The sequence below is a fragment of the Heterobasidion irregulare genome (genome assembly GCF_000320585.1).
Source record: "Heterobasidion irregulare TC 32-1 unplaced genomic scaffold scaffold_04, whole genome shotgun sequence".
NCBI classification, from domain to species: Eukaryota; Fungi; Basidiomycota; class Agaricomycetes; order Russulales; family Bondarzewiaceae; genus Heterobasidion; species Heterobasidion irregulare.
In genome coordinates this window covers 1,583,348-1,609,197 of record NW_009258200.1, presented here as the reverse complement: position 1 = coordinate 1,609,197, position 25,850 = coordinate 1,583,348, and the positions used below count along the sequence as shown (strand labels likewise).

Below are 25,850 nucleotides of genomic sequence, written 5' to 3'. Positions count from 1 at the left end.
ACGGCCGGGTGGTGGCGCCTTGATCATAATGTTCGAGAGTTTTCCAAAACCATCTCTGCACTACTCTCACTCTACCAGAAAGTGTTCCAAGCCAAGCCCCTGCGAGTCGCTACCTCGACAACAACGGCTCAAGGAAAATGTCGAAAGTTGCTCTTGACAGCATCCAAGCTCTCACGTTCTACAATGATGCCCTGACTACGTCAAGACGGGGATCGGCTCTTCCTCAGCTTGTATGTGTAGGGAAGGCCTGTAGTCTCTTCACCCCCGATGTTGTTCGGTGCCTTAATGTTGGTGGGAGGGGCAGTGAAGTTGACTGGAAGGTGCGTTGTCGCGGCTCTTCGCTGCGTTAATTTGCTTTGGCTGCATCTGTTTTCCAGTGTGAGACGGATCTTCCTGAGAGGCTGCGGTTAGGGAGGGTGCAAGTATCTTGTGAAGGCTGGTCTGGTCCAGGAGATTCGAATATCCTCAAAGGTGGTGCTGAGATTACAAGTATTCATTACCTTGGACTGACATACATATTTTTGAAGGCTCCTGCTCCCTTGAGTACCGCCTCCTCGAGATCTCAAAAAACTTATCTGGCGACGGACATGGGCCTCGAATTGGCAGTTGGTTTACCGGTGTGGTCTCCTTGTCTATGATACATCGACGACGAACTCAACGCTGCGGCTCGCAGTGGACAACTTCCTCACCGTGGCGTTCTACGCCATTTTCATCTGTGTTCTCTACATTATTCTGAAGCCTTGCCTGAGCAGCTACTTCTCATTAGGCTCGTGGACAAGTCGACGTCCAGGTGCACCACCACCGTCGGGTCATGGCTGGATGCCATTCAACTCCCGTCCTCACGACAACCCTCCGCCCCCATACAGTAAATATCCGACCAACTCCTCGCGGTCGGACCCTGCCACTCGAGATGGCCCAGGCTTTTGGACTGGCATGGCGCTCGGCGGTCTGGGTACCTATATGCTCAATAACCGTACAAGGCGAAGTGAACCAAGTCAGTATGACTGGGAGCGCGAACGATTTGTAGGAAACAGACCGTTGCATAGTACTGCTCAACCATCGGGCGTACGACCTTCGAGGTCCTCCTATGAGGATCGAGGGGAAGGATCGTCGAATCTCGGCTCCATCAGACGAAGCACAGGCTATGGAGGGTCGAACGTGAGATGATGCCTGGAGGATTTTTGCGGACATTGGTCGGGATTTTCGACGTGAGTTTTTGTTTATCCTGAATTACGGACTTTTCTAATCACACATCTATCCAGTTAGCTAACTTAGTTCCTTGTGACCTTGTGACTAGATATATAGCACAATTCTACGGCTGATCCTAATTATCCGGACGATTTACTCCTGTCGCTTTCGCTTCACTCTCGGTGTACGAGTACATGACCATCGAGCCGTCTGAAATGGTAAGTTTTTCTACGGAAAGTTATCGGCATCTGTTTTAAATCAAAAGAACTACGATGGTTCGTACTCTTATTGCACATGGACTTTGCTGCGGCTCCTCACCAAAACTACCCAGAACGCGTACGAAGTCTGTTACGATGTTTGTGAACGGGGGAACCCGATTGCGTGTCTTCCTCGGGCACTCTTGCAAAGACGGCAACCCGACCATCAGTCCGAGAGTAGCCCAGAAGGACGTCAAATTTGAGGCGCATCACCTCTTCGCTCTGGTTGAGCGATTGAGCATGTGACGCTCTCTGTTAGATGTGCAGGGTGTATATCGGGATATAGGCGGGGTAGAATCCGTAATACACCGCTCTGGGCATAAATACGCAGGGCGGGGAGCGATGTTTTGGACACGAAGACCATCTTTCGCCCTTACCGACATGATGAAGTCTTTGGTATCCGTCGCTGTCGCTCTCGCGTTGAGCACGCCTGCTCTCTCAGTCTCCGTCTGGGGACAGTGCGGAGTGCGTTTTGTCCATTTCCTTGTGGGCCAGTGGCTAATCAGAATATGTATAGGGTCTGGAATACTCTGGATCCGCTGCTTGCGATGCCGGTGCTGCTTGCGTTACCTTGAACGAACGTTCGAAAACCGTTTACTTGCTCGAGAAGCCTGTCTCTGACGTCCTTGCCATACAGACTACTCGCAATGCCAACCCAGCTCGCCCTCGACACCCAGCTCGCCGTCCACTACACGTTCGGCACCCTCTTCTGCTGACAGCGTCTGCTCTGGGTCGCGCACTAAGTTTGCGTACTTCGGCGTCAACGAGTCCGGTGCTGAATTTGGAAATACTGTCATCCCGGGGACCCTGGGCACAGACTATACCTGGCCTTCCCCTAGCAGTGTCGATGTACGCAATTTCTCAAGCTTGTTTGCAGCACAAGGGCGAGAGCTGACTGGGTGTATTTGAAGTACTTCATCAGTGCAGGGTTCAACACATTCCGCATTCCTTTCTTGATGGAACGGTTGAGTCCTCCTGCGACTGGTTTGACTGGATCCTTCGACTCCACCTACCTGAGCGGTTTGAAAACGGTAGCGTCCTCGTTTCAAGCTCAAGATCGGGCAATGGACTTACATTTCTCATCTTAGATCGTCAATTATATCACCGGCAAGGGAGGATTTGCACTCGTAGATCGTAAGAGTATCTCTGCACGTTCAAATTTATTTCACTGATTCAAATATCTCTCTTCTAGCTCACAACTTCATGATTTATAACGGTGCTGCCATTTCCAGCACTTCCGCGTGAGTAGATTTCAGCGACTCTCATCGGCTTAATGTTGACTAGAGCAAATTTAGCTTCCAAACTTGTTCGTGCATATCTCATCTCCTCCGAATGCATCTTTAATTGATGCCGTTATGATATAGGGTGGACGAACCTCAGTAACGAATTTGTGAGCTTGTTTGTGCTATGCATATATGCCGTTTTATTAACACTCATGCTAGAAATCCAATGACCATGTCATCTTCGGTAGGCCGCTTTCCTTCTTCTTAATCTACCAGCTGACAGAATCTACTGGCTCAAGACCTCATGAACGAGCCTCATGATATACCCGCCTCAACCGTTTTTAATTTAGTAAGCGTTCCTGTTTGTGGGATGTAGCTACGGGTCTCATGACTTTGCTCAGATGCAAGCTGCTGTTAATGGTGTCCGATCTACTGGGGCTGGTAACCTGATCCTCGTAGAAGGTACTAGTTGGACTGGTGCATGGAGTGGGTCATTTCCCCAGGGATACCAGGAACAGTTGACCCATCGCATATACTCTAGCTTGGACCACATCTGGTAACAGCGATGTTTTCGGTGCCATCCATGATCCCTTGAACAACACAGCCATCGGTACGTACCTTGGCTTTCCACATGTCTACAGTTTCATCTCAAAGTTATACAGAAATGCATCAGTACCTGGACTCCGATGGCTCAGGCACATCTGCCACCTGTGTTTCCAGCACCATTGGCGCCGAACGCCTTGCCGCCGCGACCTCGTGGCTCCAGGCTAACAACCTCAAAGGCTTCCTAGGCGAAATAGGTGCTGGTTCAAATGGTTCGTATCTGCTAGGCGATTTTAGGGGCTGTATTAACGTGGATGTACTTTTGATCAGCCGACTGCATCTCGGCTGTGCAAGGTGCATTGTGTTCGATGCAGCAGAGCGGCGTCTGGCTTGGTGCTCTTTGGTGGGCTGCTGGGCCTTGGTGGGGAGATGTGAGTAGCATTATTCTAAATTCACGACAGAGCTCACCTACCGTTGATCAGTATTATCAATCTATCGAGCCTCCAAGCGGCGCGGCTATCGCACAGATCTTGCCTCAAGCTCTGGAGCCATTCTTGTAGATGACAACGACCTATTGTTTGCGTATATATTATATTTTTCATGCCGGATGATACAGCCCTTGTGTGAACGGTGACAAGCGCTGTTCACGGAACACCATCAAAATCAATTACCGCCCACCGACCATGTGAAGGCTCAAGACGCCTTATTTTTGTTACCCTGGGGCAGGTTCTTCCCTGATTCGGCACCGTGCCTGTCTTTGACGGAAGATCCACGGAACTACTCAGGTGGCGCGCCAGTGCTCTCCAACTTGGAGGACCATTACCTGAATGAATTCCAACAATGACAGCCAAATTGTTCAGGGAAAGTAAGACTTGCGCGCCTGAGCTAACCCACCCCAGGTCTCCATCATGACAGGTCTGTGGGTTAAACAGCCCGTGCGCGCTCCTGCATTCTAAATGTGTGAGGAATGTGAATGGGATCGGATAGCACTTCCGTAACTCATGACCGCAGAACCTCCATTTCGACCGATCCAAAGGTGTATATAATGGTGCAACACATTCCGAGCGGTCTATCGTCCCTATCTCCTCCGTGGCGAATCACTCCTTGCTGATTGACTGACCATGGCAGGGGGCACAGATATGGGGAACTCTGGACTCGCTTCAAAGCACAGAAGAGCCCTTGCTGGCCAGTCTGGCTGGGTAAGTAAAGTCTAGGACACAGTCAAAATGAAGACAGGTCGGCAGCAATCTTGACACTCTTCTTTTCAGGCGGGGCTTGTTCACAACCGGAGAGTCTTCGCTATAGCTGTATTTGCTTCCCTCGGTGGATTGTAAGTCTTCGAACTGGTCAAATCCCGGAAAGATCACTCAAATTGTAGTTAGACTATATGGTTGGCCCTAGCCGTCCTGTTGTTTCTTCGTTCTTGACAATGTATTCTTCTCAATACAGGATACAATCAGGGCGTGTTCTCTGGTGTATTGGGGTGAGCCTGTTCGTCTCATCTCTCTGGTAATGATGATTAACCCTTGCGAAAGAATGAACACATTCGACCAGAGAATGGCCTCCGCGGTCCTTCACACCGGTACGAAAGGCTGGCTCGTCTCCATCCTCGAACTAGGGGCTTGGTTCGGCGTGCTGGTTACAGGCTATCTTGCCGATAAGCTCTCGAGAAAGTATACTATCGTTCTCGGTGCGTCCATTCTTCGACTTTACGATTCTCATCAGTCACTTAGGATCTCTGTACCGCTACTACAAAGCTGTATGTGTTTTCTGCATCGGTGTCATTGTCCAAACAGCGGCATTCAAACCGTCATCAATATATGGAGGTGCGTTTGTCGTGTTGATTGCCCCTTGGACCAAGATGTATTCCTCGTGCATGCACCACTCAGGGCGATTCGTGACTGGCATGGGTGTTGGTTCTCTCAGTATGGCTGTACCTCTCTATAAGTGAGTTTCCAACGTGGACTGTTCGGGTCAGGGATAGATTCGACCTTGCCACAGTGCAGAGCTCGCGCCGCCAGAGGTTCGCGGAAGTCTTGTCGCCCTGCAACAATTGGCGATCACCTTTGGTATCATGATATCCTTCTGGATCGACTACGGCACGAATTACATCGGCGGGACTGGCGCAACGCAGAGCGAGGCAGCGTGGCGCATTCCAATCGCGCTCCAATTGGTTCCAGCGATTATTCTGGGATGTGGCATTCTTTTCATGCCATTTTCGCCCAGGTACGGCCGTATCATCTTTGAGTGAGAACTAGATACCGATCGCGTTGATTTTCTCGTACTCAGGTGGCTTATTAACCAAGGTCGTGAAGATGAGGCTTTAGAAGTTCTCAGCCGAGCAAGGAACCTCCCTGCGGACGACGACCTTGTGCAAATCGAATTCCTGTCAGTACTATCATCTCGACTGCAGTTCATCAACTCATGGTCGACGAATGATGCAGTGAAATCAAGGCCCAGTATCTGTTTGAACAGGAGATCTCCGCAATCAAGTACCCGCATTGGCAGGATGGCTCGTTCTCCTCGAACTTCAAGCTCGGCTGTTACGATTATCTGAGTTTGCTCAGAACCAAGAGTCTGTCCTTCAGCCATGCCTGTCTTCGAAAGATATCTGATACTTTACGTTTCTTCGCCTCTCAGCCTTGTTCTACCGTGTTGCTGTTTCGACCCTGTCTGCATGATTGCTTCCTCTCTTCCCTGATATTACGCTCATTCTTCCGCAATAGGACGATGTTCTTTCAACAATGGACTGGAGTCAATGCGATTTTGTGGGTCATAGTCTTCACCGCATTCTTCAGTGACGTTTTCATGCTCCCTTAGATACTATGCTCCGAGCATCTTCCAGTCACTCGGGCTCACAGGAAACACCATTTCCCTCCTCGCCACAGGCGTAGTTGGGATCGTGTATGCGCTCTTCAGCTTCTTCGCGTCTCTGTGATATATGCTGAGGCTGTTGACAGGATGTTCATCGCAACTATTCCAGCCGTCATCTGGGTCGACAAAGTAGGTCGCAAGCCCGTGCTGATCTCCGGCGCTTTCTTGATGGCCGCGCAAGTATCTACAAAGTCTCTGCGGCCGTCGTTCAGCGGGCTGATTTCCGCGCAGGTGCCATCTCATCGTCGCCGTGCTCACTGGTCTGTACGAAGACTCTTGGGTCAAGTGAGCCGGTTTAGCTTTTTGCTATGATATCGCCGAAAACACTGAGACGCTCTCCTGTAGCCATCGTGGTGCGTTGAGCACAATCCAATCGACCGCGCGTCGACGATGACTCACTGGCAGTGTGCGCGATTCCCTAGCTGCTGGGTGGGCAGCCTGTGTGATGGTCTGGATTTTCGCCATGGGTGCGTCTGCGAAATCATAAAACGCATTACATGCATGGCTGACGATCGAGGACCTAGGTTTTGGCTACAGCTGGGGTGAGAGATTCTCTATGCTTCTTGGGGGCGTCTAGGTGCTGATTGTGTATTCTGTGCAGGTCCTTGCGCCTGGATCCTCGTCGCGGAAATATGGCCCCTGAGTGTGCGCGGTAAAGGCATCTCCATCGGTGCCTCGTCCAACTGGGTGAGCATTGCTATTGCCTGCAACGGGCGCGAGGGTGACCCGTAGGCTCGACTACTGACGACCTGCTTCGCAGATGAACAACTTTATCGGTAAGCGTCTCTGCTCATGATGTCCTCATGAATGGACGATCCCGACAATCGCGCTGTGGTTTTCAGTCGGCCAAGTGACCCCTACGATGTTGAAGCACCTCCGCTTCGGCACGTTCGTCTTCTTCGGGGTACGTGCGGGCATCCTACCCGGGCCCAAACGCGCGGCTCCTCGTTCCCGCTGACGATCGCCCGCCCCGCTCCGCCCCCGCAGGTCTTCTCCTTCCTCGGCGGCGTCTTCATCCTCTTCTTCGTAAGCACCCCCTCAGCCCGGGTCTCCCCCCACCCCACCCCCACCGCTCTCGGCCGGCTCACGCTCACGGGACCGCCCGAGACTAGGTGCCCGAGACGAAGGGCCTCACGCTCGAAGAGATGGACGAGGTCTTCGGCGACGTGGACGGCATCTCCGCGCGCGACATGGAGCGCCAGGCGGCCATCGCTAGGCGCATTGGGCTCGACGCGTTCGTCGCGGGCGAGAAGGTCGACCGGTTCGAGGTCGACGACGGCGGCGTCGCGCGGGAGAAGTCGGGGGCGTAGCGCTGTCGAGTCGGCCGCGGTAGGACTACAGAGTGCTACTTGCCAGGTCATCGGGGGGGCGGAACGGGGAGAGTGGGCGGGGGTCGGTGACGAAATTTGATGACCGTGATGCCGCAGCAGGCCGCTGCCATCGCTGAAACGTCTTTTCTTCTTCTTTGTTCTTTTCTTGGGTCTTTTCTCTCTCAATGCTTGTAGTCCGCGACTCTGCCCAGCGCTAGTCTTGTATCGCGTCTTTTGTTCAATGCCTGTTGTCTCGCTCAATATCATCTCTTCGAAACACGACATGAAGCATGCGCCAAAAGACTCGGATGAACGCATTCTAAACGTCGGGCTTTCTCTTCATTCGTTTCGACTAGCAGCGGCACAACACTGGTCGTTGGTACACCCGCAACGTCTGTTTCCAACAATCGAGCCGCAGCCGTACGCTGTACTCGTACATACCCCTCAAAAAACATACACTACCCTCTGAAAACTTAAAGCCCGTCCCATTCACTCGCAAAAACAGCATCAAATGAAACGAACTCGACCAGAAAAAAAAGACACCAACGACACACGGTCGAACAAAACAACTGAATTGGCAGCGAGAAGGTAATAAAAAAAAAGGACCGGAATAACCAAACGATGAATGGCTGGGTGTGTTTATGTGTATGTATGGCGTGGTTGGGGTGGAGTGGAGTGAAGTCGAGTCGAGCGTGACGATGCCCCTGGGACAGTTGAAGATAGGCAGACGGTAGAGTGCACAAAGACAAGGGAGAGGGACAAGCAGGCAGGGATTCGAGGATGAGTAGGATGGGGCGGGACGGGTGGGAAGGGGGCAGTATGATGCCTATCTTATTGCTCGGAGAGAGATGAGGAGAGAGCAGACGCGTTGTGTTAGGTTTGGGATGAGGGTCTGCGATTAGACGCAGACAGGAGCAGACGGGTCATAACAGCCAATACTCGGATGACGCATGGTAAGGCGTACTGTATGCCCTGATGTGCGGCCACCAGAGGTGAACATTCTGAGAAGGGCGAAAGTTCGGTACAAGGAGGAGGAAAGGCCAAGCGAGATCGCCAAACGGTGCGCGGGGATCAGCCCGCATTTTCGGGTTCGCAATAAATATGTATGTTGCGGGACGTCGGCGGGCACGGCGGACTGGGTCGTTGCATTATATCAAGCGTTGCGATCGAGCTACACCCCCTGCGGCGTCGGCTGCTGCACGGGCAGGTGTGGGTGCATGTCTCTCGCCTGGCCCTGGATATCCTGAAAATTCGCGGCGCGGTGAGCATCGACTCGAGGCGTACGATTACACGATAAGAGGGAGCGCGATCATCGCCTGCTCGCCCGTCCGCCCGCCCGCTCAAACGTATCGCACGGAAGGCCGAGACCATCGATGGAACGGCCATCGAAGAACGCGAAGACTTACCACGCGCTGTTTCTTCACCGGCCGCGGCCTCGCGCCCGGGACACCGGCCTTCGAGGCCCCCACGGGTGTCGGCGCCGACCCGTTTTTCATCGGCCCCGCACCGTTCGTGGCGAACCCTGGGCCCTGGGTGTTCGCGTGCGATATGCTTTCCTCGTGATCACGCTTGACGCCCCTCGATTGTTGGTAGTGCTGTTGCTGCTGTTGTTGCTGAGGCAGGACTGGGGGCGGTGGGCGTGCGGGGGTCGAGGACCGATGGGGCGTGCTGCTCCGGGCGCGAGCTGGGGCGGGTGGCGTTGGTGCGGCGGCGGCGACGGGTGTGGATATAGGATTGGCGAGTGCGGTGGCGCCTTGTGCTTTGGCGAGTTTTTTGAGCTCTTTCTGTGAGGGGAGGCGCGATAAGAAGGGGTGGATGACGACGATCAAGGAGAGTCACGCACCCGTTTCTTCCTATCTTCGCGGGCCTGCGTGGACTCGAGGACAAGCGCATGGATATTCCACTGGCATCGGGTGCATGAGAGGGACGATACGCAGAAGGGACAGCGGTGGACGTACGCCCTTGAGACCTTCCAACGAGACGGAGAACGCATCGCGCTGTGTGCGCAAGTCGAACGGGGCGATTGTGATGCGCTGCTTGGGCGGAACCTGGATGATGTCGGTCAAGAAGTCGTCCTTCTTCATCGAGTGACGACCTGGGAGCGGCGGTGGCGCGGATCAACATCGGGGATCGGGGATCAGGGAGGGCGGGACAGACGCACCAGGGATGCCCTTGATGAGGTGCTTATAGCTATTCTTCTTCTTCTTTCCATCCTTCCCGTCGTCGTCGTCTGCGTCGGGCTGTGCGCCGGGGCTGAGGGCGTTTGCGGGCAAGGGTGTTTCTGGCTCGCGCTCTCTGCCCTTGCCCTTGTCCTGCGCTGGTGCCGTGGCAATGGCGGTGGGTGCGGGCGTTGGGGGGTGGTTGGAGGATTGGCCATCGACGGGGGCAGCGAAGGGGCGGACAAACTTGTCGTACGCGGGGAGGAGGTTGAATCGGGAGATGAGGTCCTGTGTGCTGGTGAGGAGGGGAGGTGGTTGTGGAGCCCCTGCGCGCGAAAGAAAACAGTTAATTAAGCGAGAGGTCGGCGGCGTGAAGCGTACCTGGCGGGGGGAGATAGAGAACGGGGAAGTGCGGGTGTGAGGAGGGGCCAGCGACTGCGTTGGTGTGCACGGCGGGGGCGGGAGGGATAGAGGGGTCGTCGACGTCCATGCCGGCGAGGAGGAATGACGAGACAAGGGACCGTGACTGAGCCTCTGCCACCGCGGCCAAGTCGGGCACTCGGCCGGCGACTCTCACATCAGCACAACACTCCGGCCCGAGCACCGGCACGCGTGGGTGGCGGAGCCGGCGGAGGCAGATGGGACGGCGGTTAGTCAGCTGGGGCGCCCCACGCGTGCTCGAGCGGGTTTATCTACGGTACAGCGGTTCTCCTTCCGCTCGTTTGGCATCGCCATTTGGCCTCCCGCAGGCCACGTTCCCACAATGTATAACTCCTCATCCGACCCCCTCGACCCTGCTCACCCTTTTGACCCCATCATCTCCCCAGATCTCTCTACTTTCTCTCCTTCCCACCCTCACTCCCGCGTCAGATCCACAACAGCCTCTCAGATAAGGCCTTCCACCACTGGACATCGTGCCATGGACGACCCCATACAGGAGCGCCCGCGCTCAGTCTCAGAGTCCGACCCTTTGCTCGGCAGCGAACGTCGTGCAAAGAAACCGTTCTACCGTCCGCGTCCTCTATGGTGAGTCCTGACTTGCCGTCGTCTTGTGGCAGGCTATCTCCTTGCCGAGCATAGTGAGCGCATACTTTGCTATCAGCCGCGGGTCATCTCATGCTCTCGGCTCTTGCTTATATGCCTCGGCTCAGCCATAAGATGAGAAGCCTGCGTATATACCGTTCAAGTCGACGTGTACGCGGTTAAATCTCAAAATGGTCAACATGCTACTCGATGTGCCGCAGTACTTCTTCAGTTGCTGTTCTCACGATGCTCCACCATTCCCTGTGGAGCGCAGGCATCCTTTCGACGCGCAGTAGTAACAGCCGTCGTGACTGATGGGGCGTGCATAGCGCTCAGCCCCAGCCTGCCACGAATCACCTCGCTATGGCAGGCAAGTCTGAGTGCTGTTCGGATACCTTCTCGCATGGAGTGGCTATTTTTGCACCCGAAAGCATCTTCTTTCTGGAAAGCTCAAACCTTTTCATGCATCCTGTGCCCCTTGAATAGTCCCCTGTACCTTCTATTCGCTAGAACTTGGTTTGACTGCTACGTGATCTGGCTTTGCTAATATCCCATCCCAGGATAGTCCCATTCGCGATCATTGCATCTATTTCGGTATTTGCTCTTCCTTCTAGAGGCGAGTCGACATCTAACACTTTACAGCGAGGAATGACGCTTGCACCTCGCGTCGAAGTCTACACACAACTCTCATGCAACGCACTACACAATCATTACAACCACACTTCCGGCGACCAAGTTTCCAGTCTATATCTAAATAGTTTATCTTTTGCCGGATCACCACCCACGCCGCTCCCTATCAACTTTCCTCTGACTGGCGCTCAGGATGACAGCGAGGACGACGACAGTGATGACCCTCGACGCCTTCCATCACAGATCTGCCTATCCGATCCCGCAGTGCAAGCCGGTGCCGCGCGCCTGCAGACAATCATGACCACTACTATGGGTGTGCTGAGCGCCGTCACGACCGGTTGGTGGGGCCGCTTTGGCGAGAAGCACGGCCGAACGAAGGTCCTCGCTGCCTCGACGCTCGGCCTGCTCCTCACGTAGGTCCTCGTGATTTCTCGTCCCGTCTCGGCGCTCAGTCTGGTTCTTACGACGCAGCGATCTGGCTTTTATTCTCGTTTCGACGCCCTCTTCGCCGCTTTCTCACCACGGCCACAAGCTCCTCTTGCTCTCTCCGATTTTTGAAGGCCTCCTCGGGGGCTGGTCGACCCTCCAAGGCGCCACTTCCGCCTACGTGTCAGATTGCACGTCAGATGGGTCCCGCTCGCATATTTTCTCGCGCTTCACCGGCGTTTTCTATCTCGGATTCGCCATTGGCCCTACACTCGGCGCCTTCTTCATCCGGCACCCTCTCCTCAACCCTGACTCCGCCGGCCACCCAGACACAAAGGGCGTGCCGACGGTGACGACCGTGTTCTGGATCGCCATCATGTGCAGCTGCGCCAACCTTCTCCTTTCGGCGTTCGTGTTCCCCGAGTCGTTGGGCAAGGCAAAGTTGAAGGCTGCCAGGAAGGCGTTTGCGGCGTCTTTGACCGCCGTGGACGACGGGGCCTCGCCTTCGGGCGATAGTAAACAGCTGAGGGGCGGCGTGGTGGGTTTCGTGGTGGGGTTCTTCAGCCCGTTGATGGTCTTCGCGCCTAGGAAGACGGATATGGGAGGTAAGAGCCTGAGGAAGAGACGGGATTGGAGCTTGACGTGGCTGGGATGCGCTTTGTTTGCTTATATGCTCTCGATGGTCGGCCGGTTTCTTTTGTGTCATCGGGGGGAAAGTGGTACTGATGGCATTGGTTGGTGACATTGCAGGGTGTGTTCCAGCTGAAGTATCTGTATGCCGAACATGTCTTCGGATGGGGTGCTGAGCAGCTGAGCTACTACATCTCGTTCGTCGGGGGCGCTCGCGCAATTCATCTTCTTTTCATCATGCCATGTTTGTGCTCTCACCAGCCTCATTAACGCCGCAATTGGTCTGACCCTACTCCTGTGCGCAGGGCTCATATCCGCCTTCAAGCCTGCACCCGTCGTGACATCCGGCCCCTCCTCCGGCCCCTCCTCCGCAGACCTCCAGCACTCCATCTCGTTCGACCTCGCGATCATGCGCTCCTCGCTGTTCTTGGATATCCTCTCCCACACGCTCGTCTCGCTCCCGCTGACCACGACCTCCGTGTCCTTCACCGGGCTCACGGTCATCAGCTCCTTCGCGTCCGGGATGCTCCCCGCCGGCCAGAGCCTCGCGATCTGCATCATGCAGCGGAACGGGTTCGGCGAGGAAGGCCTCGGCGCGCTATTCGGCGCGATCAGCGCGCTGCAGGCCGTCGGTCAGATGATCCTCGGGGTGCGTGTTATCCTGGCGCTTCCTGTCTATCTGTCTATCTTTGCGCGCGGCTGAACGCCTCGTGTGGGGAACGCCCCTCCGTTTTGTCTGTTTATAGCCCCTTCTGTTCGGGATGATCTATTCGAGCACCGTCGCGCGCTTCCCGCAGGCGATCTTCGTGCTCGCCTGCGGCCTCGTCGTCTTCTCGCTCTCCATGCTCCTCCTCATCCGCGCCGACCCTACGCAGCGCGCTGCCGCCTCCACCGCCGGACCGAGGGCGAAGGCCGCCGCGGGTGCGAAGGGTAAGGGCAAGGCGAAGGCGAAGCTTGGGAAGCTGCGTATTACGGACAAGCCGGAGCCGGAGCGCGGGAGGTCGCGCGCGGTTAAGCATGTTGGGGACGGGCCGAGCGCGAGCCAGAGCGCGGCGAGCGTGTCGGAGGCGGGCCCGAGTGTGAGTGCGAGTGCGGCGACGGTCGCGGCCGCGGGCGGGTCGTCGGACGCGGTCTGAATCCTGTGTTGTCGAGCCAGCAGGACGAGGGGCGACGTTGATTATAGGTGACGGGTGCGTGTGTATGATTAGACGGCTATGTACAAAACGGTTATGCGGAGGATCTTTTTGGTTATTAGATGGCGGGCTGTATACTATTATTCTCAGTTAATTTTATTGTATGCAGATGTACAGCACATACGATTCCAATGCGACGAGCACCATACCATGATGAGTAGTACCGCGCTGTGCCGAGTTCATGAAGTCTATGAATAGGCGAGTTTTGTGACTTTTCCCGAAAGGGGACACTCTAGGTACCAAACGCTGTCCCTGAAACTGTGCGCAAGATAGCAAGCCTCGACATAACGCAGCTTGTGCTCCTGGCTCCAGATACCCGCCATACTTATTCACGACGCGACGAACTGACGCCAGCTCCTCCCCATGGCGAGCCCCGCGTCCGTGCAAGCCATCGCCGACCGGGCCGAGATACACAAGTCTTGCAGGTCGCTCGAGAACATCGTGAACCTCCTGAACGACTACTGCGAGGCCGCCCGCGCCGTGGTCACGCTCCAGAAGAAGCTCTCGAAGGCCCTCAAGGACGCTGCGGGGCTGAAGGCTGCGGGCGAGGTCGCTGGTGCGTGGCGGTTCTCTTCGGCGGGGCGGCGCCTGGTCGTGTTGAACGCTGACTGCGGAACGGCGCTTTGACTTTTTTGGGGCTTAGCGAACGCGCTGGGCACGAGCGCGAGCGTCTTCGAGGTGCTGTCCGACGTGGACGCGAAGTTCGCGAAGCTGATCGATAGGGAGTGCGACGCCGTCAGTGGGGAGGTGAAGAAGTGGTTCAAGAAGCTCGCCGTGAGTGCTCCCGTTCCTCCGCGCGCGCATGACGTGACGATGGCGTCCGCGCGGCATGGCAGAAAGAGGAGAAGCTGCACGACGAGAAGATCACGAACGCCAACGCCAAGATCAAACAAGCTGGTGCATCCCTCTCTCTCTTTCTCTGTCACGGCCGTGGTGCGACGTGCTGAATCTGGACGGACAGGTCAGCTGTACGAGAAGAAGGTCAAGAAGAACAGCTATGACGCCGTCGAGGAGCATGCGCGCTACATGCACCTGCTCACGTCGATCGGGCCAGAGGTATCACAGGAGAAATAGTAGGTCGATCGTGCTCGTCGTCCAGATGCGAGCTCACAGTGTCTGCAGCAACCATTCTCTGATGGTCAGCCAGCGCAACACCGCCATTACATACAGCGTGGCGGCGTGTCTGTCACGGGTCGCCGACGCCGAATGGCTCCGCTCGACTGAGGACGTGCGCCGGTTCTCGCCCTTGGTCGGTCCTCTGGGCGAATGGCGCACTCTTTGTGAAGCAGGGTGGACTGGCTCCCTCCCAGGTGACCTTCCAGATGTCAGTGCTCCTCCGGAGCGAACGCAGCCAAGACCAGCAGAACCGGTGGACCCCCTTTATTCTACCGAGCCTTCCGGCAAAGATCAAGGTATTTTTGCTCGATCCCGTGAAAGTATCTCATGCGCTCATGCTTGGTCCAGGGTCCTCTCCTCTGTTGCCTCAACGTGCTCCACATTCGGAGCAATCAAATTCGGACACTCTTTCGAGGCCTTTTCCCTCTGTGGAGGGAGACAAAGGGAATCGTTCGCTCACTTCTCTGGCGTCTCTCGCCTCATTCCCGACGCCTCCCTCGCATTTCCCGCTGCCTCCGGTGTCTGGCAGCGGCCCTCCTTCCCCGGTTCCTCCGTCTCCAATCAAGCAGCATATCGCCACCCCTCCTGAATCCGTCAGACAACCAACCCAATCCCAGTCTCGGACGTCTTCGGACATCTCTCATTCCAGTTCTGCTGCCGCAGGTGCAAGCGGTACATTGCCGAGAGTGCTCGAATCCCACCGCGAGGAAAAGGTCAGTGAAGAATCGACCCCGGCCCTGACGGACGGCTCGTCCTCCCCTGCGACTCCTCGAGAGGTGCCGCCGACGCCGTCGAATACTAATGCCAGAATCTCGGAAGAGAAGATTCAGGGACGCGTAGGATTGGGCATCGGTGTATCTGCGAATGAGAAATCTATGCAATCGCTCGCAGCTGGTGAAAAACATGATTCGGCGAAGGCCGTGCAACCCCCTTCCGACGCTACGCAAACAGCTCAGGTTGAAGTGTCTCAGAGAATGGACAAGGCTTCGGCACCCAGCAACTCCCGTGCAAGCTCTTATACCGTGGTGAACACGTTCAAGAAAGGTGATTACCTCGACGAACAAGAGTTCGGCGTCGAGAAGGGCGGGAACGATGCACAGATGAAGACGAGGAGTTTGGACGCCGCTCAGTCGAGGCGGGTCGAAAGGACGGATACGATGAAGAGCAGCGGAAGCGTTGTCGCAACTATGAGGGAAAAGTACGCACGATCGGTATGTGCTGTCAGATCTTTCTGCGCTTCTATGCTGGATTGACTGGGCTGTAGACGGGGCCCGCGTCTCCTCCGCCGCGCGATGTCCCTCGGTTGCCTCTCAGCGTGACCAACCTGGCGAGCAAATACCAAACGATCAGCGAATCTTCGGGTCCTCCCTCTCCGCAAAAGCGCGCATTCTCGCCTTCCACAGATCAGCGGCAACCTCTTGATATCCTACCGCCCCCAACGCCCTCGCGCGCGGACCACCGTTCCCTCGTCCCGCCCGGGACGCCGACCTCGGCTGCTTTGGACGACATATCCCGACGGCGCCAGCGTATCGAAGCGCTCGAAGAGCTGGAGCGGCGTGAACAGATCCTCGAACTGCGCGCGCGCGAACGAGAGCTGGATCTGCGCGCGCGCGAGCGGGATCGGGGCCGTGCCGGCGAAACGCTTCGGGGCAGAGCAGAAAACGGATACACCAGCGACACGTCCCCGTCGAGACAGCCCATGCTCACCCACCGGCCCTACTCTCAGGGAACCGTCCAGAGCGCGCACCTGCCCCCGCCATCGCTCACCTCCCGGTACTCGCACAGCACCACCAACCTGCACAGCAGCCACTCGTCGCTCCCGCCTCCGAGCCCGATCAGTCCGCGGATGATGCGGCGCTCGCCCGAGCCCGTGCACCCACCCAACTGCACCTGCCCCGCGTGCACCGTCGCGCGATACGCCGCGGAGCCCGCGCCCAGCATCCGTCCCCCTGAGAAGCAGAAGACCGGCTGGAGAAGGCGGCTGAGCATGCCTGTCATGATGGGCCTCGATTCGAAGAAGGACAAGGGTGCGTACGCCGTCGGCGCCGGGATCGCGAGCAGCAAGAACTCGCCCGGCGGGGTTGGGGGATTGGACGCCGCCAACCGCAGCGTGGCGAGCTTCGGTCGGCGGTGACGTGACGTACCACTTTTGCACCTGGACTTGATTGCTGTGTTGTGTTAGCTTTGATACCCCCCCCCCCTTTTTTTTCACTGTGTTTTGGAAGTTTGCATCGCACGTCTTGTTCGATCGAGGTTTTACTTTATGAGCTTTTCTCCTAATTTGCTGGTGTTCTATCAGCGGATCTTGCGTCCCCCAAATGGTTTCTTCTCTAATTTTTTATGGTCCCCTAGTCACGACATGACGATGATCAGCTTCGAGTTGTATAGTACTATACACTTCGTCTACGAAGAAATTATGACATAGCCTTGGTTCGTACCTTCAGTGTCTGCCATACATTCAAGGGAATTATTCGAATGCAAATGTCAAGTGCGTACACTTTGACGTCACAAAGGTGCGTTCCCAATGGGCGTGCATCGGCGTTGCGTCAACTGTCGAGTGTGGCAGTCCCTGATCGGAGTCGAGTCCGGATTCGCAAGCGCGTTGATTACCACAAGTATTTACAATATATATCACAAAAAAAAAATCCATAGAAATGTCCACTCAACCGCTAGGTATGTGCATCTCCACGTCCGTCATTTGGTAGGCGGAGTAGATGTAGATCACGCCGAAACAGAGGAAGAGCGCAGCTCCACCGAGTGTGACTATGAGGTTGTGATGGTAATGAGCTGTTTGCGGGAACAATAGAAACACGTAAAAAGGGCATACCATGTTTTGCGGAGATCTTGGTGGCAACATAACGGCCTGCAACGACTGCAAGCGCCGTACAACATGAATGGCCAATAATGGTGCCGATGGTGACGAGGTAAACGTTCTGTCCGCCTCGACGTCTCAGAATCCATCACCAGGATGGCAAACAAGGCGAACTCACATGTGCCGCCGCAAGTACAATGGTCGCAATTTGGCTCCTGTCTCCCCATTCGCCGAGGAAGGTCAGCGCGAACGCTTGGACGAACACCGGACCCAGGATGTAGCTGCACAGATTCCGGACGCCCTGGACTGTTTGCCGCAGCGGGGAATTCGAAACTGGCTCTTTGCTGATCGATCTCCGCCGCGCATGCCCGTTCGCGACCCCATTCGCCGCCCGCCCGCCCTCCTCGATCTCCTCCAGCGGAATGACGCTTCCGCCGTTCTCGACCCTCCCCGTCCCATCGTGCTCGGCCTCATCTCCTTCTATTTCCTCCTCCGCTTCCCGCATCTCCTCCTGGATTTCCTCGTTCCCGCCACTCATCGCCCTGCCCTCCAAGAACATCTTCACGCCAAAGGCGAGAAAAAGCACCGCCGCCACGGCCTGTGTCCACCGCTTCGGAATGAGACTGGGTAGTATGTGGCCTAGCGCCGCTGAGAGGATGGACATGACGACGAGAGAGCCAAAGGCGCCGGCGAAAACGACGCTGCGGGGGTGTCGCATTGCCAGGATGGCGGCTATGAGGAATGTCTTGTCACCGATTTCGGAGAATATGATCATCGCGAACGCCTGCACAAATGCTTCAGCGCGCCCCTCGACTGGGGGGACGGTGCCGTCGTTCATAGCCATTTAGCGGTGGCCCGTGTGTGTGGTGGGAAGTTGTGCACCGCCAGGAAGCTGCTGAGTTGTGAAGTGGCGGATCCGGCGGGGTGTGGAGTATGAGCTGGTGAACTGAGGGGGTGGTTACGGCGGTTCAAGTGCAGGTCACGGGAAACATGGATAGAGAAGGGAGTGCGGGAGAGAAGAGTGATAGCTGATGATCTGCGAGCTATATATGCATGGCGGCACCGCGTTGAGGTGTTTGTGAAGCGCGCAGTTCTCTCCGAACTTCGGGCGCGTATTTTATTCCCACCCCGCGACTCCGTGCAAACATCGTCCTTCCTCCAATGACGGGTGCGGGGTTTCGCGCTGTCTCGTTCAGTCGTACTCTTTTCTCTAGCATCGTGTCCATTTCCGGCATACTCTGTGTTCAAACGTTGCGCCGTGTACGGTGATTGAACATCATTGCGGCTTTCTCCATCTCGATATCCCCAATAAAGCCCGAATCAATACACTTCCGCATGGTGAAGACCGTAAGTTTTCCACAGGAACGCGTCGGATCCCTGGAGCTTCCTTCCTTCAAGGTCTAGTCCCCATTGACACCGCGTTACTTTTAGGGTCATTATGTTTATTCTTGCCACGATCTCAGCTGAATCTATAAATAATATTATATAAGTTCGACTCCCACAGGCACCCGAAAGACGTCTTTGAGAGGATGGCCGGATGACCTCTCACGATCTTCCCCTCCAGGCCAGCATTCGACCTGACTGCGGACTCGTGCACGCGTCCACCGCGCTTCATTTTTAGCTTTTATGGACTCAATCGGGTTTTGCGGAATCAATGCTCAACTAGCATCTCACAATGGTTAATTTGAGGGGCTGCACTGCCCTTGGGATGCTACGTATTCACGCGAAGATATGCATGATCCTACCGGGTTAGCTATGGTATGTTCTGTTGATTTGCAGTAGAAATATCTTCTGACGTCGGTGTACATAGTTTGATGACGATGATTCGCCGTCAACAGCAACATAGTCGGTAATGGCCCATGAAACTCGAGAACTTCCTCTCACCTGACGAGTCACGACAGTCTGCGAGGATTGATATAATAAAGGCCGGGGTCCATTGCCGCCTCTAAGAAATTACAGACATTTCAATCACAGAGCTATTGTGTGTGATTGTTCCGTGTCTGTGTCAAGCCTCAAGGTCTAACAATTTCACAGCTTTTATCTTTATCGAGATTTTGGTCCATGTGTTGCTCGTTGTCATGCGACGTGGGCTCTCTCGGAACTTGGCACTTTCATTATAGCTTGAGCGCTTCCACAAGCTCTTGTTTATTATTATTACTTAGATTCGAGATGGCGATATGGGGCTAACCTCGACGGACAAAGCACATTTCACAACTAGGTTTCAGCCACAGCACTGCGCGAAACTGATCTTTATTCTACAGTGATCATCTGTGCCCGCTTTATCTTGGGACAGCGCTGTGATTGGTATACTGATGGATCTCAAACCGGTCGTGACCTTCCCCTCTGTGCTGCTTTCCTCTTCGGCTTACTGCCGAAAATGTTGACGTTCATTGAGGATGCTTAACATCTATGCCTCTTCCAAATATCGTCGCGATCCCAAAATTCCTTTCACACACCTTACGCCCAAACCTGATAATAGTCAACTGATGCGGAAGACCACGGTTGGGTTTTAGCGCATTCACTTGCCGTGACTCATCATGATCAAGGTGTGATAGGATCATTCACAGTTTGTCAATCAGAGGCACTGTATGAGACTGAAGATACTTTGGCTATTGGGTGGGGCATCATTACGCTCATGCGTAGACCCCATAATTACCGCGTGTAGTTCACTACTCAGATAGGCCACTTTTCGCCTCACCACCTCCACAGCATACTCGATGGCGATCTCTGTCATAAAAGCTGAGTTCATCTCATTGTTTCTCCAAACTTTTATGTATGGTGAGTGCTACTCACTTTACCATGTTGTCCCGCTATTGATCGCTCTCTTAGGTATATTTTTTCCGTTATGCGTGATTACAATCATCCTCCTTCTCCGTGTACGCCAAGGCACAAACACCGAGCGTACGCTGCTCCCTGTTGCAGTTCTCATGCTCGTCATAGCTACCACAGTCCGTGGCTCTCTCGTCTACCTCACATTTTGATGCTGACCTCGCTTAGCATATAATCATAGACTTCGTTCGAGCATTCAACGCCTATGTACTTCACCCAGATGAAGGCCCAAAGAGCGTCGCATTATACTACAGCAATTTTGCTGATCCGACTTTCGTCGTCAAAACTACGTTATACTGGATTCAGACAATGCTCGGGGACAGCGTCATCGTACGTACCGAGTTTCTCCATCTCAGTGCACCGCTTTGCTCACGATCCTCGAGATATGGCGGTGCTATGTTGTTTACGACAGACATTATAGAGTCGTCCTCCTCCCATCAACTCTTTTTGCTGCTGCATTTGGTGTGTACTCTGCTTGCAAACCATATTCTAGAACGTACTCAAATAAACTCATCTCGGTTCTCCGATGAGATTAGCATTTGGAGTCATCATCCTACGAACGTTCACTCATTTCGTCCGAGGAGCTACGGTGTATGAGACTGCACATAAGTTCATCACTACTTTCTTCGTCCTGACGATGGTCATCAACATCTACTGCACTTGTACGTTCGACTTTGCTTTTACGGTGCCCCACTCATCGGTTGTGGCTAGCTCTAATTTCTTGGCGAATCTACTCTACGGGTCGATTTCTTCCCGCATTTGGGAACCTGGTACCCGTCATCGTAGTTATCATAGAAAGCGGTGCAATCTACACTTCTAATCTTATCATTTTCCTGTCAGCATTCTTGAGGTCTGTCTCATTGACTGTGAAAAGCATCACCCTTCTGACGCTGCGTCTAGTCACTCCAACGGCCAAACCATCCCTCTCGATCTGATAACACCGGTAGTGGTGAGTCTGATCGATTTCAGCTCGGGAAACTGATGTCCGACTATGTCTTTGAGCTCAGGGTATAGTGTTCTGTCTGATCATCCTTCAAGTGAGGTATCACTTCGGCATGCGGTCAGGCAACAGATCGAGTGGCAGACGTGATGTCTTCCAATCTACGTCGCATCTCGGACAATCGACATACCAAAGCTCGCCTCGCGTGATAGAAATCAGGAATCATACTGAGAGGTCGTTCTCAGAAGATCCAAATATAGAACTAGGGCTGGCAGGAAAGGGGGTAGTGTCGAACGATCCCGTGTGATATCAATATTATCTGTACTTCAATGTAGAGTTCAGAAACACTTAGATGCATAAAAGGATTGGAATCGACATAACAGTGTGAATGCGAGTTGGCCATTTTGAACGATTGGGCATGTGTCGTATGATGCTCTTTATGAATCTGAATTACGCAGGATACAATACACAAGCAGCACGACAGCATGATCGACGTGCGAACTATTCCTATAGGTTCCTAGACCACGACGATATTGAATGTCAGTGCTATTGGTAGACAATTCAATCTGTGCGATAATTATACACATCGCTGAGTAATGAGTCTCAAGACAAGCTATGCAACAGCGGGGCGCCTTCGTCCGCGTTCTCTAAGGCTTCTTCAACTCGCTCATCGAGCTCGGGAGACAACTGTCTTAGCTGCCTCTGCATGAGGGTGTAGACAATCCTGAAAGGGAATTCATGAATTGCTAAAGACGCTGTTTTCGTTGCAGTAACTTACCAGCTGGCAATGACGCTGATCGTCAACCCACCCGCGATCAAGAAACCATTGATGATCTTGGTTTCTAAACAGACATGTGAGGATGAAATCGACGACGACATAAATACCGCTCACGAGTGTCCATCTTGTTTCTCTGATTACCATCGGACAAGGCAGCCATTCGCGATCCGATGAAGACATACAAAAGAAATCTTGGGAAAATACAGATAGTAGCCACGACGAACTGCCAGATCGACACAGTTTGGATGGACTGGTAGAATATATATGAATAAAGCGTCATAGAATAACAAGCGTGAAGCTAACCGCAAACAGGGTATTCGAATATACCCAAGGAGGGAACGACGAGACCCGAATAAGGATGATCAATGGAAGGCCCTTGGCATTCTAGCGAAGTATTGTCACGGTGAGCAACGAGAGGAGGGAGGTTCAAGACAAACAATGACTGTCTCGAGAGCTTGCCATTTGTCGTTGCTTGAAGACCATGCACGAAGTTTCTTGCCGAACAAGAAGCGCAAGGCAAGAAATACAGCGGAAGAGCCGATGACGGATGCAGCCGCTGCCAGTGGGAACCCCTTAAGGCCATAGGCAAAACCGCAGACATGAAGCATTGTTGTATGCCCGATCATAGGAGGGATCGAGATGATCACTGCGTCAGCAAAAAAGCAAGTATGAGCATAATCTAGCAGGTATATCCATTGAGGAGAGAACGTCACCGATAACCAGTCCAATTAAAGCCCATCCGAACGGTAGATTGTTCAGTTTCTGGGCTCCATCGTAGAGGAACTGGGCGATACGAGCTGGAGTGACGACAACGATAAAGAGTCCAAGGGCGAGATAGAACAGGAACAATAGGCAGACGAGGATCTATGGGGTGATACTGAGTGACGAATGGCGCAGATGGTCATCGGAGCACACCTTTCCAAAAAGATGCAGCTGCTGAAACCGGTGAAATGCGAGCGCAATGTAGTGCTGGCTCGTTGATAGAAGCCGAGATGGCAGTCCTCTGTCTGCCTTGTTGGTTGGCGTCATGTTGGCGTTGCGCGCTGTCGCAGTCGCGGGGTAGCAGGGCAATTGAGATAAGATAAGCACGTGGCCTTGCATGATGTCATCCCTCTCCCCTTACATCTTGGTCCCGGTTACCTGTTGGCCTCACCAAGGCGCCTCAACATAGATCTTGTACAATAAGACTGTTACAATTCATCATGCACGTTGATGCATGACGAGAACCGAAGAATACAATGATATGTCTACTCCTCTGAATTAAGCACCCGCCTTCCAGTATGCAATATCCCCATCCACCACTAAATTCAACAAGCATCAGCAAATGGTTACAGCAGATCATGAAGAATACGCACTCTCGTAAGGCTTGCCTTGCTGTCGTAGCTTGCCAGCAGCTTTCACCGCGGCTTCGCTGCCATACTCCTTGAGGTCTTCGAAAGACATTATTTCTCCACAGACAAACTTGTTCTCAAAGTCGGAGCTGTGCGAAGGCGTTAGCGCACAGGCGCACCAGCTTCTGATGTAGAGCTACGTACTGGATGACACCTGCCGCCTGGGGTGCCTTGGTGCCCTTCCGAATTGTCCAGGCCCGGACCTCGACCGGACCACAAGTGAAGTACCGAATCAACTGGGATTGTACGAGTCAGTTGAGAGACGATGCACAGAAATGATAGGCGTACATCAAGACTGGTATATCCGATGTGGGTGATCTTACCAAGCGCGCTCGTAGCGCCGATGTTCTTTTCCTCTTCTGCCTTTTCCTCTGGCGTCGCAAGGTCTGCCAAACGTTGCTCCAAAGAGACCGAGAAAGGAATTAACATATCGCCCGGATTGTTGGTGTCGATCCAAGCCTTGATTTTGGCCAACCTTTCAACTCAAGTTCAGACCTTGCGTGACGATACAGTAGAATGGACTGACCATTTGTTCTTTTTCCGGATATAGTCCTTCTCGCTGAGGTTGACAAGATACGTCACAGGTTTAGCGGTCAATAACGAGAGACTGTTGACAACTTCGATCTGCGATGAACACGATGATCAGAAAGAGTTCCAAACATCGCGGCGACAGTTGAATGGTAGATCAGAATGATAATATCTCTCATGGATCTGGGGCGTTACTCCCTTCTCGACGAGCTGGGTTAAATCGAGTAAAATAACTCTTTATCGTCATGCAAGCGGGCTTGTCTAACAGTCCGATTGTGGTTTTATATAGAACATTCACCTAGAAAGAAAAATCAGTTAGTACACAGTTTAATGTTATTGAGTGGAACAGAAAGCGTGGTATTGGTTCAGAACGAAATTTATCTCATGGCAATGGGGCGTTACTCCCGCCTCAACGAGCTGGGTTAAGTTCGAGCAACAAGCTCTTTATCGTCATGCAATTGTAAAGGAAGACCGTGAAGGGCGGCGAGAATACGGAGTTCAAATTTACCTGGAGGAGCAATGAATTAGTATGCGGTATGAGGGATCGAAATAAGGATGGAAGCAAAGATCAGAATAAACAATTATCTCAAGGACATATGGGGCGTTACTCCCGCCTCAACGAGCTGGGTTAATTCGAGCTGAAAGCTCTTTGTCATCGTGAAATAGAAGAGTAGGGAGCAGAATCGAAAAGTGATGGACGAACCTCTTTATTTGTCCAGTCACCTTTCCGAACATCTTTCTTCTCCTCGGTCAACATTTTCAAGACTTTCTCCACGGTGGCCTATGGGCACGTTAATATACCACTAAGGACAAGAAGAGAGTCCTTACGATTTCTTCCTTCTTCGCTTTGTCAGCCAGTGAATTGTTACCCAAGGACCGGCCGGTCTTCTTGTAGCCCTCTAAAGCTTTCTGCACCCAATCGATATCTTTGAGTCGTAGTTCCGTTTTGATAATCTCCATGTCGCGTATAGGATCGATGTCCCCTTCTACATGTATGACTTCGGCATCATCGAAGGCGCGGACAACTTGAAAGATACCGTCGACGGCACGAACGTGTGACAAGAAAGCGTTCCCAAGTCCCTCTCCTGCTGAGGCACCCTAGATACATGAAATCGAATTCCTTTGGAGATGACCTAGATTTTATCAACTTACAGAGACAAGACCAGCGATGTCTATGGTTGTCAAGAAAGCTGGCACTCTTGAACTTGGCTTGTACAGATCACATAACCAATCGAATCGGACATCTGGAACGGGTATCCTCGCTTCCTCGGGTCTGCAAAAAAAATCAACATGTAAATTAAGCAATTTTTTGTCAATTGTACGTACGCAATGGTAGCAAAAGGGTAATTCGCTGCGAGTGAAAGCTCTTTATACCACGATAGACATGGGTAAGACGCAACGAAACCGTTGAGAAGTCATTCGCGCGCACCGGCTTGAGAGAGAAGGTTGAAAAATGACGATTTCCCTACATTAGGCAGACCTAGACACAACGCGTCAGACCGTCAAACGAGTCAACAATAATTTCGGACTGACCTACGATTCCAATCTTAAGATTGTTACTTGGACGGCCGAGGACGACCTTCTTCTCCTGGACGGGGGCTTTTTTGGGAGGCATCCTTTTCTTGACTGAAAGAGGAGATGACGAGGAGAAGTATCTACAGAAGTTGAAGGTACAGCGGGAAGGAGGGAGGGGACGGTGAATGAATAGCAAGCTTGTGGACAATCGATCCAGCATCGAAAAAAGAAATCCGAGTTGGAAAGAGAAGCGGAGTTGGAATAGTCGACAAAATAGGATAAAGTTCCCACGGTCCAGGTGCTTCTGGAAAGAAATCTCCCAGCTGCCAGGTCGTTCTTATATCTGAGCCTTGGATATAGATTCTTGACGCCGACAATGAATAGACTACAGTGAATGACAGTGTGGGTTTCCACATGCATGAGGGTCTCCCGGCGCTTGAGCGCTTGAGTCAGATGCAAGTATTTTTGGAGCGTGGCAATTTCAT

At 53.5% G+C, this 25,850-nt stretch overlaps 11 protein-coding genes across 11 annotated transcripts; 6 read left to right on the top strand and 5 right to left on the bottom strand.

Moving 5' to 3' along the window:
- Positions 1–18: 18 nt before the first annotated feature.
- HETIRDRAFT_382989 (uncharacterized protein) lies at positions 19–1,339 on the top strand. The gene is made up of 5 exons (XM_009546970.1): positions 19–320; positions 378–471; positions 528–617; positions 674–1,208; positions 1,263–1,339. Exons 1-4 carry the CDS (start codon positions 138–140, stop codon positions 1,165–1,167), a joined length of 861 nt encoding a protein of 286 aa, XP_009545265.1. The 5' UTR covers positions 19–137; the 3' UTR covers positions 1,168–1,208; positions 1,263–1,339.
- A 490-nt stretch (positions 1,340–1,829) lies between these two features.
- gh5.1 (glycoside hydrolase family 5 protein) lies at positions 1,830–3,821 on the top strand (the record flags this gene model as incomplete). Its single annotated transcript, XM_009546404.1, has 15 exons — positions 1,830–1,910; positions 1,963–2,026; positions 2,083–2,294; positions 2,357–2,476; positions 2,534–2,579; positions 2,638–2,686; positions 2,741–2,751; positions 2,810–2,835; positions 2,888–2,912; positions 2,968–3,017; positions 3,070–3,154; positions 3,210–3,278; positions 3,331–3,483; positions 3,542–3,642; positions 3,694–3,821. 15 exons carry the CDS (start codon positions 1,830–1,832, stop codon positions 3,769–3,771), a joined length of 1,170 nt encoding a protein of 389 aa, XP_009544699.1. The 3' UTR covers positions 3,772–3,821.
- A 529-nt stretch (positions 3,822–4,350) lies between these two features.
- Positions 4,351–7,395, top strand: mfs1 (MFS sugar transporter; the record flags this gene model as incomplete). The annotated part of the gene is made up of 22 exons (XM_009546370.1): positions 4,351–4,410; positions 4,480–4,541; positions 4,594–4,601; positions 4,661–4,694; positions 4,747–4,901; positions 4,969–5,037; positions 5,101–5,158; positions 5,213–5,437; positions 5,501–5,599; positions 5,656–5,786; positions 5,852–5,882; positions 5,938–5,979; positions 6,032–6,115; positions 6,172–6,276; positions 6,317–6,370; positions 6,491–6,552; positions 6,610–6,627; positions 6,687–6,772; positions 6,846–6,861; positions 6,928–6,989; positions 7,073–7,111; positions 7,198–7,395. The coding sequence occupies 22 exons, from the start codon at positions 4,351–4,353 to the stop codon at positions 7,393–7,395; spliced, it is 1,698 nt and encodes a 565-aa protein (XP_009544665.1).
- A 538-nt stretch (positions 7,396–7,933) lies between these two features.
- HETIRDRAFT_439545 (uncharacterized protein) lies at positions 7,934–8,636 on the bottom strand. The gene has a single exon (XM_009546969.1). The coding sequence runs from the start codon at positions 8,475–8,477 to the stop codon at positions 8,319–8,321; it is 159 nt and encodes a 52-aa protein (XP_009545264.1). The 5' UTR covers positions 8,478–8,636; the 3' UTR covers positions 7,934–8,318.
- HETIRDRAFT_444527 (uncharacterized protein) lies at positions 7,934–11,171 on the bottom strand. The gene is made up of 7 exons (XM_009546968.1): positions 10,357–11,171; positions 9,936–10,212; positions 9,557–9,880; positions 9,354–9,490; positions 9,239–9,298; positions 8,802–9,179; positions 7,934–8,638 (listed from the first exon to the last, which is right to left on the bottom strand). Exons 1-7 carry the CDS (start codon positions 10,465–10,467, stop codon positions 8,567–8,569), a joined length of 1,359 nt encoding a protein of 452 aa, XP_009545263.1. The 5' UTR covers positions 10,468–11,171; the 3' UTR covers positions 7,934–8,566.
- HETIRDRAFT_157157 (uncharacterized protein) lies at positions 10,368–13,399 on the top strand (the record flags this gene model as incomplete). The annotated part of the gene is made up of 8 exons (XM_009546967.1): positions 10,368–10,580; positions 11,138–11,171; positions 11,220–11,312; positions 11,400–11,620; positions 11,679–12,315; positions 12,384–12,507; positions 12,569–12,912; positions 13,010–13,399. Exons 1-8 carry the CDS (start codon positions 10,474–10,476, stop codon positions 13,397–13,399), a joined length of 1,950 nt encoding a protein of 649 aa, XP_009545262.1. The 5' UTR covers positions 10,368–10,473.
- A 420-nt stretch (positions 13,400–13,819) lies between these two features.
- Positions 13,820–16,007, top strand: HETIRDRAFT_54714 (uncharacterized protein; the record flags this gene model as incomplete). Its single annotated transcript, XM_009546357.1, has 8 exons — positions 13,820–14,012; positions 14,100–14,230; positions 14,293–14,353; positions 14,418–14,529; positions 14,579–14,825; positions 14,962–15,220; positions 15,638–15,783; positions 15,837–16,007. Coding segments are annotated over 8 exons (1,320 nt in total), but the record flags the coding sequence as incomplete, so codon positions are not given.
- A 1,227-nt stretch (positions 16,008–17,234) lies between these two features.
- HETIRDRAFT_54992 (transmembrane protein PFT27) lies at positions 17,235–18,222 on the bottom strand (the record flags this gene model as incomplete). Its single annotated transcript, XM_009546367.1, has 4 exons — positions 17,235–17,335; positions 17,400–17,505; positions 17,563–17,721; positions 17,764–18,222. 4 exons carry the CDS (start codon positions 18,220–18,222, stop codon positions 17,235–17,237), a joined length of 825 nt encoding a protein of 274 aa, XP_009544662.1.
- A 1,879-nt stretch (positions 18,223–20,101) lies between these two features.
- On the top strand, positions 20,102–21,460 carry HETIRDRAFT_416980 (uncharacterized protein; the record flags this gene model as incomplete). The annotated part of the gene is made up of 8 exons (XM_009546966.1): positions 20,102–20,332; positions 20,382–20,543; positions 20,597–20,675; positions 20,750–20,875; positions 20,925–21,063; positions 21,114–21,162; positions 21,221–21,299; positions 21,366–21,460. 8 exons carry the CDS (start codon positions 20,102–20,104, stop codon positions 21,458–21,460), a joined length of 960 nt encoding a protein of 319 aa, XP_009545261.1.
- Positions 21,461–21,756: 296 nt separating this feature from the next.
- On the bottom strand, positions 21,757–22,960 carry HETIRDRAFT_433701 (uncharacterized protein; the record flags this gene model as incomplete). Its single annotated transcript, XM_009546965.1, has 7 exons — positions 21,757–21,877; positions 21,932–21,995; positions 22,046–22,181; positions 22,235–22,315; positions 22,369–22,577; positions 22,645–22,795; positions 22,847–22,960. The coding sequence occupies 7 exons, from the start codon at positions 22,958–22,960 to the stop codon at positions 21,757–21,759; spliced, it is 876 nt and encodes a 291-aa protein (XP_009545260.1).
- Positions 22,961–23,101: 141 nt separating this feature from the next.
- On the bottom strand, positions 23,102–25,531 carry HETIRDRAFT_433700 (uncharacterized protein). The gene is made up of 11 exons (XM_009546964.1): positions 25,384–25,531; positions 25,280–25,330; positions 25,177–25,216; positions 25,003–25,123; positions 24,679–24,948; positions 24,554–24,631; positions 23,849–23,946; positions 23,611–23,797; positions 23,467–23,558; positions 23,287–23,411; positions 23,102–23,232 (listed from the first exon to the last, which is right to left on the bottom strand). The coding sequence occupies exons 1-11, from the start codon at positions 25,463–25,465 to the stop codon at positions 23,192–23,194; spliced, it is 1,185 nt and encodes a 394-aa protein (XP_009545259.1). The 5' UTR covers positions 25,466–25,531; the 3' UTR covers positions 23,102–23,191.
- Positions 25,532–25,850: the final 319 nt, after the last annotated feature.